Here is a 12,625-nt window from a genome sequence, read left to right as displayed (position 1 = left end):
GTGACACGATAGTACAATAAGAAGCTTTTTGATATTAATAACATACTGGAGTCTTTTTGTAATAGGTGCTCAAGCACCCCCAGAGCCGGCTCTTATGGTCTCAAGGTACTTGTACCACTATGGAAATCGAATTTGGGTAATGTGCGTTGACGGCTACGTTCGCAAACCCATGGGAAAAAAACCCGGAATATAATAAGCATTATTCAACAAAACAAAACAAAAACTGTTCCTCTGGGCCTGGGGTCGGGTGAAGTTACCGAAGCTGCTGGCCACCCCCGATCCCTCTTTATGGGGAACCAATGTATTTTGGTGCGTGTATTTTCGGGTTTCTAGCACCCCCTTGCTCGGTTCAGGGTGGTGGTGGTTCTTTAGAGGCGGCGGCGGCCCTGCCTCCTCCTCCTCAGCGCCACACCACACGGTGAGGCGGCCACCGCTCCCCCCCAACCCCTTGGTACTGCTCAGAGGGAAAACATGGAAACCCTGAACATGGACTCAGGTCAGCCGTCACTCTCTTCCTACGGTGGGGTGGGGGGGACACAAAACCCAGGCTCAACGGCCCGACGCTTTCCTCGGGCCTGCTGCTGCCTCTCTCTCTCCACCCCTCCCTTCCCGGCTCTGAGGAGGGAGGGAGCGCAGGGGTAGGGTGCGGGGAGGAGGAGGAGGCGGGTGGGGGCGATGGCTCAGCGCTTTCTAAATATAAAGCGAAAGTAAAGAGGGCGTCGGAGGCCGGCTTTGGGCACGCTGCCTGCCTTCCTTCCTCTCTCTGGCCCTGCTGAGGCCTAGAGCCCATCAGCGACAAAGAAGGCGACCCGAGGGCCATGGCTGCAGCGGCGGCCGCCTCGGCCCAGGACGAGCTCAGTAAGTGGTGGTGGTGGGGCCCTGGCCAAGTTCGGAGGTATCGGCGTGTGGCTCACAGTTTGGGGGGGTTAAAGTGCCGGAAGTGGCGATAGTCGCTGTTTGTTCAGTTAGAGAGGCGCTAGTAAAGAGGTTTTAGGACGCAGTCACCGTCCTTGCTTCCAGTATTACATGTGGGGAGAGGGGAAGGGTGTTCCGTGACATGAACCCACCAGTATGAGAATGTCGCCGGTGGGATGGGGTGTGTGAGAATGAGCTGGAAAATCTGATTCCCCCCGGCTGCCAGTAATTCCAACGTGAGGGCCAAACAGGGGCAGGCCTGGATTTATCCCATTTGCACTACACCCACAACCGAGGGTGGGTTGTTTTTCTTTAAAAATCGAGGTCCAGCCCGGGTGTGCAAATGGGATAAAAGTAAAACTGGATTCGTTTCTTCCTTCGTTCTGACGTGGAATTGTTTTGCAAGCCTGGCTCTCTTTCTCCCCCCCACCCTTTCTCGTCCACCGTGATGCATCTAAATTCCACATCCTTCACCTCTCCTCAGTCTTTACTTCTGTGGACTTTTCTTATAAATGCTAGAGCTTCTCAATCTTCTAGATTTGCTCTGGGGAAGCTAAAGCTAACCGATCACTCAGAAGGGATCTAGTGCAGAAAACAGCTGTTAGTTTAACACTTCACCCCTCTTTTCAGCACTGAAGAAAACAGGAGGGGAAGCGCCTGGGAAGAAACGCAAGCAATTAAACAATTTTCTGCTATCCTTGTATAAGCTGACCCCCTTTCCCTTATTGTTTGTCCTGTCTCTCATTGTGAACAGGTTGCATGTGCAGTGCACAAAATGGGAGGGGAAAGGCTTGAAAAAGAAGAGCAATTATGACTCTCAATTTCAATCGCACCTCTCGTTCCCCTTTGTCAATAGGTGTTACTGAGGGATGGGCTGCATTTGTTTTCTGGGAGGGCAGAATGGGGTAGAGGGAAGGGATACACTGGAGAGCAATGTGAATATTTTATGTGGTGGGAGAGGAGGTAAATGCTGAAAGGGGGGGGAGGTTCATACAAGTGTGGAGTTTGGGTGGGCATAACAGAATTGAATTTTGGGGCATTGGATGAACTGAGGGGGTAAGGGAAATAATGTTAGTGCATATGTTTACATTCAGGCACATTCATTGTGGGCATCCTGCAAACCTGACTAGCTGGATGTGGCCTGAGGACAGGGTTGAGAACTCGTGTCTCTCCTTCCTCCAGCCCATGGGCCACAGAAATGCAGTGTATCTAATCCCATCCCCCTTCCCTTTATGAAGAGTTTGATAAAGATTTCAGTAAAGATGTGTTTATTAAGACTAGACTGGCTAGGTGTGTCCTGAGGACTGGGTTAAGAACCACTGCTCTAGGGAGTATGTATGTGAATTGCTGGATGGGACTGGTAGTGTCAGCTGATCTAGGCAGGTAAAATTTTCAGGATACCACAAAGAATATGAATGAAGAATTAGTATATTAATTGTGGATGTGGACTGGAGTTGCTTATCTCTCATCTAGAAAGGGTAAAGGGTCATGGATTTGATGTAAACCACTTTGGTTGTACCATAGAAAGGTAGTATATTTTATTATAGGTAGGTACTTTCTGTATCCCTAGTGAGTTTATAATGAATTGGGTCCCAAACCTGGGCCTGGAGACACCCCAGCCAGTCAGGTTTTTAGGATATCCACAATGAATATTCATGAGAGAGGTTCACATGCACTGCCTCCACTGCATGCAGATCTCTTTTGTGAATATTCATTGTAGATATCCTGAAAATATGACTGATTGGGGTGCCTCCAGGACCAGGTTTTGGGAACCACTATCATAATCTGTCGCAAGGAGCTGCAGTGGGAATCAAGCCCAGGTTCTCAACTCATTACACTAACCACTAGTGGAAGAATAGCCGAATGGGTAGAACAGGCTGGAGAGAACCAGAGGACATTAGTTCCCATCCCACTGTAGCTGTTTGGAGTGGAGGAGTAGAGTAACCTAAGGTTAGTGCAGTGAGCTGAGAACCTGGGGAACTGGGCTCAATGTCCACTGCAAATAATATGTGAAGTGCTGCATATATTTAGTAGAGGTATAGAAAATAAGTAGTAGTATTAGACTCCTCCCTCCTGGGTTGTGTGTGTGAAATTCCAGAGCGGTGCTCATAGTTCTACGTATGTGTATATGAGTTGCATGGGGTGGGTTGGTATGATTTGCTGTAGGAGCATGCTTGGTGTGTATTTTTCGCAAATTACTTGGGGAGTGGGGGGTGGCAGGGGTGAAATATACTTGCTGAAAAATTTCCCTCTCAAAAATTGCTTTTCCTTGGCAGCGCTGCAAGGTCTGGGGACTTTTGCCAGGCTTGCTTTTCTGTACATGCTCTGTTGTCCTTAACTTTGCTTTTTTTTTTTTTTTCTGTCTCTCTACCCTGCTTCAGAGCTGCTAAGTTACCCAATTCGGGATGGAAACTAAAGCAGTGTGGTATTTGTAGTCCCTGACTCTACCCAATGAAATCGGTGCTGCTGGTCCCATAAGACTTCATGTTAGGGTTGCTAGAAATCCAGGACTGGTTTAAAATGTCTCTCCTGAAACTGGGTAACTTTGAAGGTCTGCTGCCTTCTCCCTGTGCACCCCTTTGTCATGTGTTCTACTAAAGGACCCTATGTAGAAAGAGGATGAAATCAAAGCAAAACTTAAATGACCTTCACACTTAGGGTGTAGAGGAGTGTAACCTTCATAGAGCACACTGGCCGTCTTGTGGGCAGACTGAACAATCATACAGATCTTTATCAGCAGTCATTTATTTTGTCTCTAGGAGGCTTTTTGGTACTTTGCAGGCTGGGGAAGTGAGGCTCATCTTCTTCACTAGTACTATGATGCACCACTCTTCCTCCTCCTTCCTCATTTGTTAGTGTTAGGGAAAACTGACTGTTGTTTCTCCTCCCTGCTATAATTATTTCTGCCTGTATCAGTGGGGCCCAGGAATCCTTGACCATGTTGCTTCATCTCTTTCTGATCTCAGGGCCAGGAGATCCCAACCATCACCACGTCTCAACTTGATCTGGTGGGTCGTGGACATTCTTGCTAGTTCTTCTCTTTATCTCCTGTCTGGGAATCCCTGTGTTCTTGCTGTCCAGGCTGTATTTGTTTTACAGTCAACGGACATGTTTCACCACAGATTCTGCAGGCAGGTCCTTGAGAACCTTGCTGCCTTCTGCAGTAGCATCTGTCCTGTATTGTGTATGAGTTGACTACCTGACCATGTAATAATTTCTGCCACTGGGCAACTGGTGTTCAGCACTCTTAAGGTGCATGTCTTTTCCAGGCACTTTGCTGGGTGAAGTTGCACTCTGCCCGGATAGTGGTTTTTTTCTATGTGCAAATCAGGGCAGGAAATTTCAGATCTAATCTCATTAAACAAAATAGTGTAGACTCACCAGGCTTACTCTAGCTGTGGTCAGGAAGGAAGAGACAGATAAAAGCAGTCTGCATTTGTGTGATATATGGTGCCAGAAATATCTACATAGGCAGACAGCTGATATCAAACAAGGTAAAGTGAAGGAAGCATGTGGTTTTCTGGAAGTCCGGTGTGTCCCAGAAAATGCTGAGTAATACTTTGCTTCCTTTCTCTGTTTGGCACTGCTTCCCTTCTTCCTAGTTTCTTACTTTGCCTTCAGATTCAGGAACCTTTTACTGGCACAACAGGTAGCTTTATAACTATCTTTGTTGCTTGGATAGTTTATTGTAATTTTCACTTTGTGGACTTTGCATATGTATTTTCACTGAAAATGATCCCAGGAGGATCTCATTTGTGTGGATATGTTTCTGAGTGAAATGTTAATGCAGATGTTTGAAAATGTTTAAGTATGTGTGTTGATCAAATCCTTCCACAACCTCATCCTCAGGAGTGCTTACCCCTATAATCTGTGGAAGTACACGTGAAATGGCACTATTCTTGTGATTTTATCTAGTGGCCTAGTGGTTAGAGTGGTGGACTTTGGTCCTCGGGAACTGGGGAACTGAGGAACTGAGTTCGATTCCCACTTCAGGCACAGGCAGCTCCTTGTGACTCAGGGCAAGTCACTTAACCCTCCATTGCCCCATGTAAGCCGTATTGAGCCTGCCAAGAGTGGGACAGCGCAGGGTACAAATGTAACAAAAAAAATATAGAGAGCAAAGAGAAGTTGGCAGCAGTAGAGATTCCGTAACTGTGGTCTGAAATGGTAAAAACCATATTCCGTTGGTTCAAAATTAAGAGATGTTAGTTTGTATTCCAATACACATTTAGGGCTCCTTTTACAAACGGGCGCTAGCGTATTAGTGTGTGCTGAATGCAAAGATTCCCATGGGAACTGAATGGGCTTCTTCGCATTTAGCATGCCGCAGTATGGCCTTGTGTGGTGCAGGACATCAGAGGAAGGACAAGGAGGTTTTAGATTTCTGTTGTAAAGTTAAAATGCCTACTGAAGCAAGTTGTATTGAAGTTGGAAGAAAAGAAAGATAGCTGTGATACAAATTGGTTTACGTAGACTTTGTTAAAAGATTTCAGTAAAGATTTATGTATTAAAAATAAACCAACAATACCTAAGAATTATTTTTTTGAAAGGAAAAAAAATAAGGGGTCCTTTCAAGGTGTGCTAATGATTATATTCCTAAGGGCTGCATGGTATTTAGCGTGCACTAATCTGTTAGCACACCTTAGTAAAAGGACCCCTAAGATTTTTGAAAAAATGGACAGTAGGAAAAAGACTTTTTTTTTGGCTGGTACCTAAGTTGTTGTTGCTGTTTTGTTTTTCTAAACAGTTCCCCCCCCCCCCCCCCCCCTTTTAATTGTATTTTAATCACCCAAGGGCATTTATTTGTTTCCCGCATTAATTTTAAGGGCTTCAAAAGTCTTTCAGATGAAGTATCTGCTGAATTGTCTCTGCCTGTTTCATTCTCTTTATATAACCCCTCCAGACCCCTTGGAACCACATTTGGGTATTTGGGGACTCCTGTCTTTTCTTTTACATTTAGTATCTGGTATGGCTACATTTCACCCAAAAAGACTGCGTTGGGGGTAAAGCTGTAGTCTATACATATACATTTATTAAAAACATACAATTGAATATTAAATCATATAAAAAATAATTCCAATAAAACATAAATTACAAATAATGTAATAGTGCGGTCATAAAATGTATCATGACTAAAACCACAACTTTGTGGCATGCAAAGGAACAAGCCACATCAATAAGGTGTATAGACAGTGTGTAAATTGATTATACTTGCAACAGAGCAAGCTAGTGTGAAATGCAAGCATCAGTGCGTGGATATAGTCAGTGAATCATTTAAGGTTCTCAGGCATATTTTTATAGACATGCAAAAGTGGCACCAAAATCAACACATACCTAAAGGGAAACTAGAACAAATGTTCCTCTGATAGCAAAATTCTATCCAAAACAGCTTAAACAGAGAGTTTAAAAGAACTCTAACTTAGGGGCCGTTTTACCAAGCCGTGCTAAAAAGTGGTCGGTGCTACTATCAGGGTGTGGGTTTCCCGCATGCTGCAGCCACTTTTAGCACAGCAATAAAATGGCCACATTTCCATATTTTTCTTTAATGGCCACGTGCCAATTTCCCAATTAGCACGTGACCATTAGCACAGGAGCCCTTACTGACACCTATTTTGAAGATGCTAAGGACTCTTGCACTAACCCCGTGGCAATGTGCCAGCGCTACCTGATTAGCGCAGGGCACACCTACTTTCTATTGATAGTTGCATCTCTCATGCTGAAAAATATTTTTCTGCAAGGTATTAGCGTGTGCTGATGGGCACACTATCGCGGTACGCCTCAGCGTGTCTCACGACAGTGGTTTTTGCCATGCAGTAGGCAAAGGGCCCTTTAGAAAGGCATAAATAGCTTAAAACAGTTTTGAAGCCACTAAACGTTGGCTTAAAAAATGCTGACATACAGCACTGTCTCTTCAGAGCAGCAGCACTACACAGGCAGAAATGAAGAATCTACAGTTCTGTGGAATTAGTACTAGCTTTTATGTCTCCTGCTGAAGTGAAAGATCACAATACAAAAGTTATTAATGCCGACAAAGCCCATTCACTTTGATTTGGCTTCACCAACATTGCCGTGCGTCTTGATAAAAGGCCCTTAGAAACCAATAATAATCTATCACAAAGATATGGGTTCTAAGAAAAACATGTGAGAAATTCTACCTGAAAAGCACTTATATAAACCTTAAATGTCAATTAAAAAGATTTAAGGCCCCAATGCTCAACTTTGGTGCTGTTGTGAATAGTGCTGTAAAAATACTGCTGGAATAGTGCAGAAGAAAAATACCCTAAGGCTCAGTGCTAATGAGATGCAAATATAGGCACACTCATAGCGTTGAGCATTAGGGAGTTTGGCGGGAGGATTGAAGAACTGTACGGTAAGCTCGGCACCTGGTAAAACCTGAACGTGAAGCACACATTGGCATCTGTTTTCTGCGGCCTAAGTATAAGTGAATTTAATTAATTAAATTTTTTTTTTAGCTTGGATGCTTATATTTAGTTGCCAGTGTGTGTTTTCCCTTGGGTCGGCTGTTTCTCACTACCAGTGCTTAAGGACTTGCACGGGCTTCCTGCTGCTTCCAAAAGCAATCACAACTGGCAGATTTTGCAGAAAGAATCATGAGAGAAGCATGAGAATCGTGAGAAATCCTCTTCCAGCACCATAATGCCTGCTCCAACTTGGTGTTATTTTCTGCAGCTGTAAAGCAGTTTTGTTTCGGGTGCTGTTTTCTGAGCATTGGGGTGGAATATAAAATGACCTCATTTACATTTGCAAGCTACTTGCACTAGTGCCTGTCGTGCTCTTTTTCTATGCTAGAGCCATCTAAACATTCTGTGCAGGTAAATGCGGGCGCTAGTACTATGGCTGGTGAGATATAGAGAGAGAGGGAGCCAGGCTCAAAGAGGAAATAGAATATAGCATGGCATTTCTAGGGAATAAAATCAGTAAGGCATTTTGTCCTTCATATGAGGGAATAGTGATAGTGAAGAGATGACCAAAATCGAGCTTCTCATTTTTCCCCCCAAACCCACCTTCCCGCTCCCCCCATTTTCTATGTCTGTTGATGGCTCTCTCATTCTCCCTGTCTCCTCAGCTCGAAACCTTGGGGTCATCTTTGACTCTTCTCTCTCCTTCTCTGCTCATATCCAGCAGATTGCCAAGACCTGTCGTTTCTTTCTTTACAACATCCGTAAAATCCGCCCCTTCCTTGTCATCAAGCAGATGAAGCCATTACGTATGGGTTATGTCCATCAACCAGCAGGGGAGATAGAGAGCACTCAAACTTTCACAGTGCCCTCTTGGCCAGCTAGCTCCACTGCCTCTTCAGTATTCTCTATCTCCCTTAGCAGGGTGGCTGCAGCTTGTTCGAGCTCCAGAAAAATCTGCCGGGAGATGGTTCCTGGCTTGCCAGTTGTTAACCGGGGTGTTGGAGGCTATAGCAGCTTCACTTTAAAGGCACATAGGTTAGCCCTTTCCCTGCCTTACCCATACCTCTGTGGATGTGGACATATTGCCTTGCTTTCCCTGTCCTTACCCACCAACAGTGGATGCAGGCATATAGGTTTGCCCTTTCCCTGCCTTTCCCACTCATCTGAGCCTCCGGAGTCTTCAATACCTCTGCTTTCCTCACAGCTTAAAAAAAAAAAAAAAAAGTCGCGTCGCGTTTTTAAACGCAGAGACACTGGAACAAAGGTTTTTGACCTGATTTTCAGCAGGATCGTAGTTGTACACTAGATCCTTTGAGGTAAGAGTGTTTTCCAACTCCTCCGGGGTGGGCCCACGATCGGGGCGATTTTGGTGCGAAACCGCCATTTTGGATTTTACCGCCGTTTTTCGGCGATGGCTGCGGACAATGTAAAGCGCTGTTCCTCTTGTGGCAAATGCAAATCAGCAGCAGGGCTCTGTAAATCGTGCTGTATTGGCGTAGGAGCCGGCCCGAGCATGGCGAGAGATGTTTCTTCCCGCTCTGAGCTGGCAGCGGGCGCCATTTTGCTTACACCGCATGGCGCGGCCTCCGTGGACACGGAGAGACCTGAGCCGGGTGGGGCACCTCGAAATGAGGTTATTTCAGGAGTGGCTAGCACCGGACAGGATTTGGGTGCCCAGGGTGAGATTTTCTCCCCGGATTTTGTGCTTTTGCTGCATAAAGCATACATGATGAAAAGAGCCCTTCCTCACGGGTCGCCTGAGGCTCCTCTGATTGCCCCCCCTGATGGATTCTGGCCTGGGACTGCCCAGTGAGGCTTTTTTCCCGGATGCTTGGCCTAAAGATAAGCGCAGAAGGGTTAATTCCCCTTCAGATTGTGGTGCACCTTTTTCCCCCCCGTGGTCGGGGTGTGAGGATTCGGAGAACTCTGGCAGACGTTCTTGGTCTGAGGAACCAGAGTCAGGTGCGGATTTACCACAGGATCTGGATGAACCCTCCGCGGTGAGGATTTTCCACCGTGATGAGCTGCCAGCGCTTATTTCAGATACCCTGCAGGCCTCTCGATTGAAGATCCTGACAGTGGCATGGCCTCCTCGGGTAATCCCAGGATGGCTAGTACCAAGAAAGCTGCTCGGGCCTTCCCTTTGCATGACTCCATCCTAGAGCTTGTTTCGGCTCAGTGGGCTGACCCCGAGGGACCTTTGAGAGTTTCCAGGGCTATGGGGCAGTTATACCCTCTGCGTGAGGGACATATGGCTCGTTTTCAAATGCCTACAGTGGATGCCCTAGTCACTGCGGTGACAAAGAGAACTACCCTCCCTGTTGAAGGAGGTGTTGCCCTGAAGGATGTTCAAGACCGTAGGCTGGAAACAGCGTTGAAACGGTCCTTTGAAATTGCAGGTCTCACTGTTCGGGCGTCTGCATGCAGCTGTTATGCTGTGAGAGCCTGCCTAGCTTGGCTGCAACAGGCAGTGGCTCAGCCCGGAGATGGAGCGGAGCCCTTCTTGGATGTGGCTCCGCGGATGGAGGTGGCCTTGTCCTTTCTGGCTGATGCCCTTTATGACCTTGTCAGATCTTCGGCTAAACAAATGGCAGTAGCAGTGGCGGCTCGCCGTCGTCTGTGGCTACGACACTGGGCAGCGGACATGGCCTCTAAGCAAAGGTTGGTGAAGTTGCCTTTTCAAGGACTTCTCCTATTTGGTGAGGAGTTAGAGAAAATTGTGAAAGGCCTGGGTGATCCAAAACCCCAGCGCTTGCCCGAAGATAGGCAGAGGCCTTCCTCTAAGGGCCAGGCGGTCCACTCCTCGTACAGACCTCGCTTCCGTGAAGCTAGAAGGTACCGCCCAGGGCGTTCTGCTGGGTTCACTTCACGTGCCCGTGGTCAGCAGAGGAACTCCTTTCGCTCGGACAAGCGTTCCGCAGCCGGTGGCTCAAGACCAGGAGTTCAGGGGCGACCCTCTCAATGATGGTGCGCCGGCCCTCTCCTCGATGCCTGTCATCGGAGGACGGCTTTCCCTCTTTGTCGAGGAGTGGGCCAAGATTTCCTCAGATCAGTGGGTTCTGGACCTGATCAGAGATGGATACAGAATAGAATTCAACGCCCCAGTAAGAGACGTGTTTGTGGAGTCCTGATGCGGTTCTGCCGTCAAACGGGCGGCGGTGGAGGAGACTTTACAAGGTCTGATTCAGTTAGGGGCAGTGACCCCGGTGCCTCCCGCCGAGCAGGGCTGCGGCCGATACTCCATCTACTTTGTGGTGCCGCGAACAGGTGGGTCCTTTCGCCCTATTCTGGACTTAAAAGAAGTGAACAAGTCCCTGAGAGTGCGGCATTTCCACATGGAATCCCTGCGCTCCGTCATTGCGGCGGTTCAGCCAGGAGAGTTTCTCACGTCTCTAGACCTGAAAGAAGCTTACTTGCACATACCGATTTGGCCCCCGCACCAGAAGTTTCTGAGGTTTGCGGTGTTGGGAAAACATTTCCAGTTCGGGGCCTTGCCTTTTGGCCTCGCCACAGCTCCCCGAACCTTTTCGAAGGTAATGGTGGTAGTAGCTGCTTTTCTCAGGCGAGAAGGTATCAGGGTTCTCCCGTACCTAGACGACTGGCTCTTCAGAGCAGACTCTGCATCAGAGAGCTTACAAGCTACAGCCAGAGTGGTCTCAGTACTGCAATCTCTAGGCTGGGTCGTCAATATGGCCAAAAGTCACCTGTCCCCTTCACAATCTCTAGAGTTTTTGGGGGCCAGGTTCGACACAGTCTCGGGCTATGTGTTCCTACCCGAGCTAAGGCGGTGCAAGCTTCAGAATCAGGTCCGTCTGCTCCTGAGGATGCCCCGCCCGCGAGCTTGGGACATTGTCCAGCTGCTGGGATCGATGACAGCCACGATGGAAGTGGTACCCTGGGCGAGAGCGCACCTGAGACCTCTACAGTATTCCCTACTCCGGAGATGGTCTCCTATTTCTCAGGATTACCAATGCAGACTTACTTGGCTCCCTGCGGCCCGTCTCAGCATGGAGTGGTGGCTCTCGGACAGCATGCTGCGGCGAGGAATGCCGCTGACGCTCCCCGTTTGGTGCCTAGTGATAACAGATGCCAGCTTGAAGGGCTGGGGCGCACACTGCAAGGGGAAGCATGCCCAGGGTCTATGGACACCCGAGGAGTCGGAGTGGTCCATCAACCGCCTAGAGTTGAAAGCGGTGTTTCAGGCGCTTCTGGCCTTTCAAGTGACCCTGGAAGGATTGGCTGTCAGAGTGATGTCGGACAACATGACAACGATGGCCTATATAAATCGACAAGGCAGAACAAGGTGCAGAGCACTAGCCGCGCAGGCCGAACTGATTTGCCACTGGGCCGAGCTGCATCTTCAGTGTCTGTCGGCAGCTCATATTGCAGGTCAGAGCAATGTGCAGGCCGATTATCTGAGCAGGCATCAGATCGATCCAGCAGAATGGAATCTGGCAGACTAAGTATTCCTGCAGATCTGTGCCAAATGGGGCAAGCCCGTGATGGGTCTAATGGCGACAAGTGCCAATACCAAAGTCCCGTGCTTCTTCAGCAGACGGAGAGATCCTCGCTCGGCGGGGTTGGATGCCTTGGCACAACCCTGGCCTCCGGGTCTACTTTGTGTTTCCCCCATGGCCCTTGTTCGGGCGCCTGCTCTTGCAGATTCGGCTGCACCCAGGAGAAGTGGTCCTCATCGCCCCGGATTGGCCAAGGAGACCTTGGTATGCAGACCTCCGACAGATGCTCCTGGAGGCTCCTCTACCGTTACCTCTGGTACCGAACCTGTTGACTCAGGGACCGGTAGCCATGGAGGACGCCGGCCGCTTTGGTCTTACGGCATGGCTATTGAGAGGGCGCAATTGAGGGATAAAGGTTATTCCAATAAAGTTATTTCCACTCTCCTGCAAGCCCGCAAGCGGTCCACTTCCGTGGCTTATGCCAGGATTTGGTGCCTGTTTGAGTCTTGGTGTGCTTCCAGAGCCATTGTTCGAATGCGGGCTCCTGTCTCGCCAATTCTGGACTTTTTGCAGGAAGGTGTACAAAAAGGCTTGGCCTATAATTCCCTGCGGGTGCAGGTGGCAGCGTTGGCCTCCCTTCGTGGTAAGGTGGAAGGCGTGTCTTTGGCTGCTCACCCAGATGTGGCACGGTTTCTTAGAGGGGTGCTTCGGCTCCGACCTCCAGTGCGAGCACCCTTTCCAGCTTGGAACCTGGGGCTAGTTTTGAAAACCCTGCAGGCATCTCCTTTTGAGCCGCTTCGGCGAGCATCGGAGAAAGACTTGACACTGAAG

General features: G+C 48.4%; 1 protein-coding gene across 2 annotated transcripts in view; it reads left to right on the top strand.

Moving 5' to 3' along the window:
* The first annotated feature begins 463 nt into the window (after nt 1–463).
* The window catches only part of ECPAS (Ecm29 proteasome adaptor and scaffold), a 318,939-nt gene continuing 306,777 nt past the window's right edge, over nt 464–12,625 (top strand). Inside the window, exon 1 of one of the 2 annotated variants that reach the window (XM_030193760.1) lies at nt 464–496. In XM_030193760.1, the coding sequence (XP_030049620.1) occupies nt 472–496 (25 nt within the window). In that variant the 5' untranslated portion in view covers nt 464–471. Of the gene's footprint in view, nt 497–713; nt 859–12,625 lie in introns of those variants that run through there. The other variant, XM_030193758.1, reaches the window with a different exon arrangement.

This window comes from Microcaecilia unicolor, chromosome 2 (assembly GCF_901765095.1).
Source record: "Microcaecilia unicolor chromosome 2, aMicUni1.1, whole genome shotgun sequence".
Taxonomy (NCBI): domain Eukaryota; kingdom Metazoa; phylum Chordata; class Amphibia; order Gymnophiona; family Siphonopidae; genus Microcaecilia; species Microcaecilia unicolor.
The sequence above is the reverse complement of the archived record's forward strand: the minus strand, read 5'-3'. Positions and strand labels throughout refer to the sequence as shown.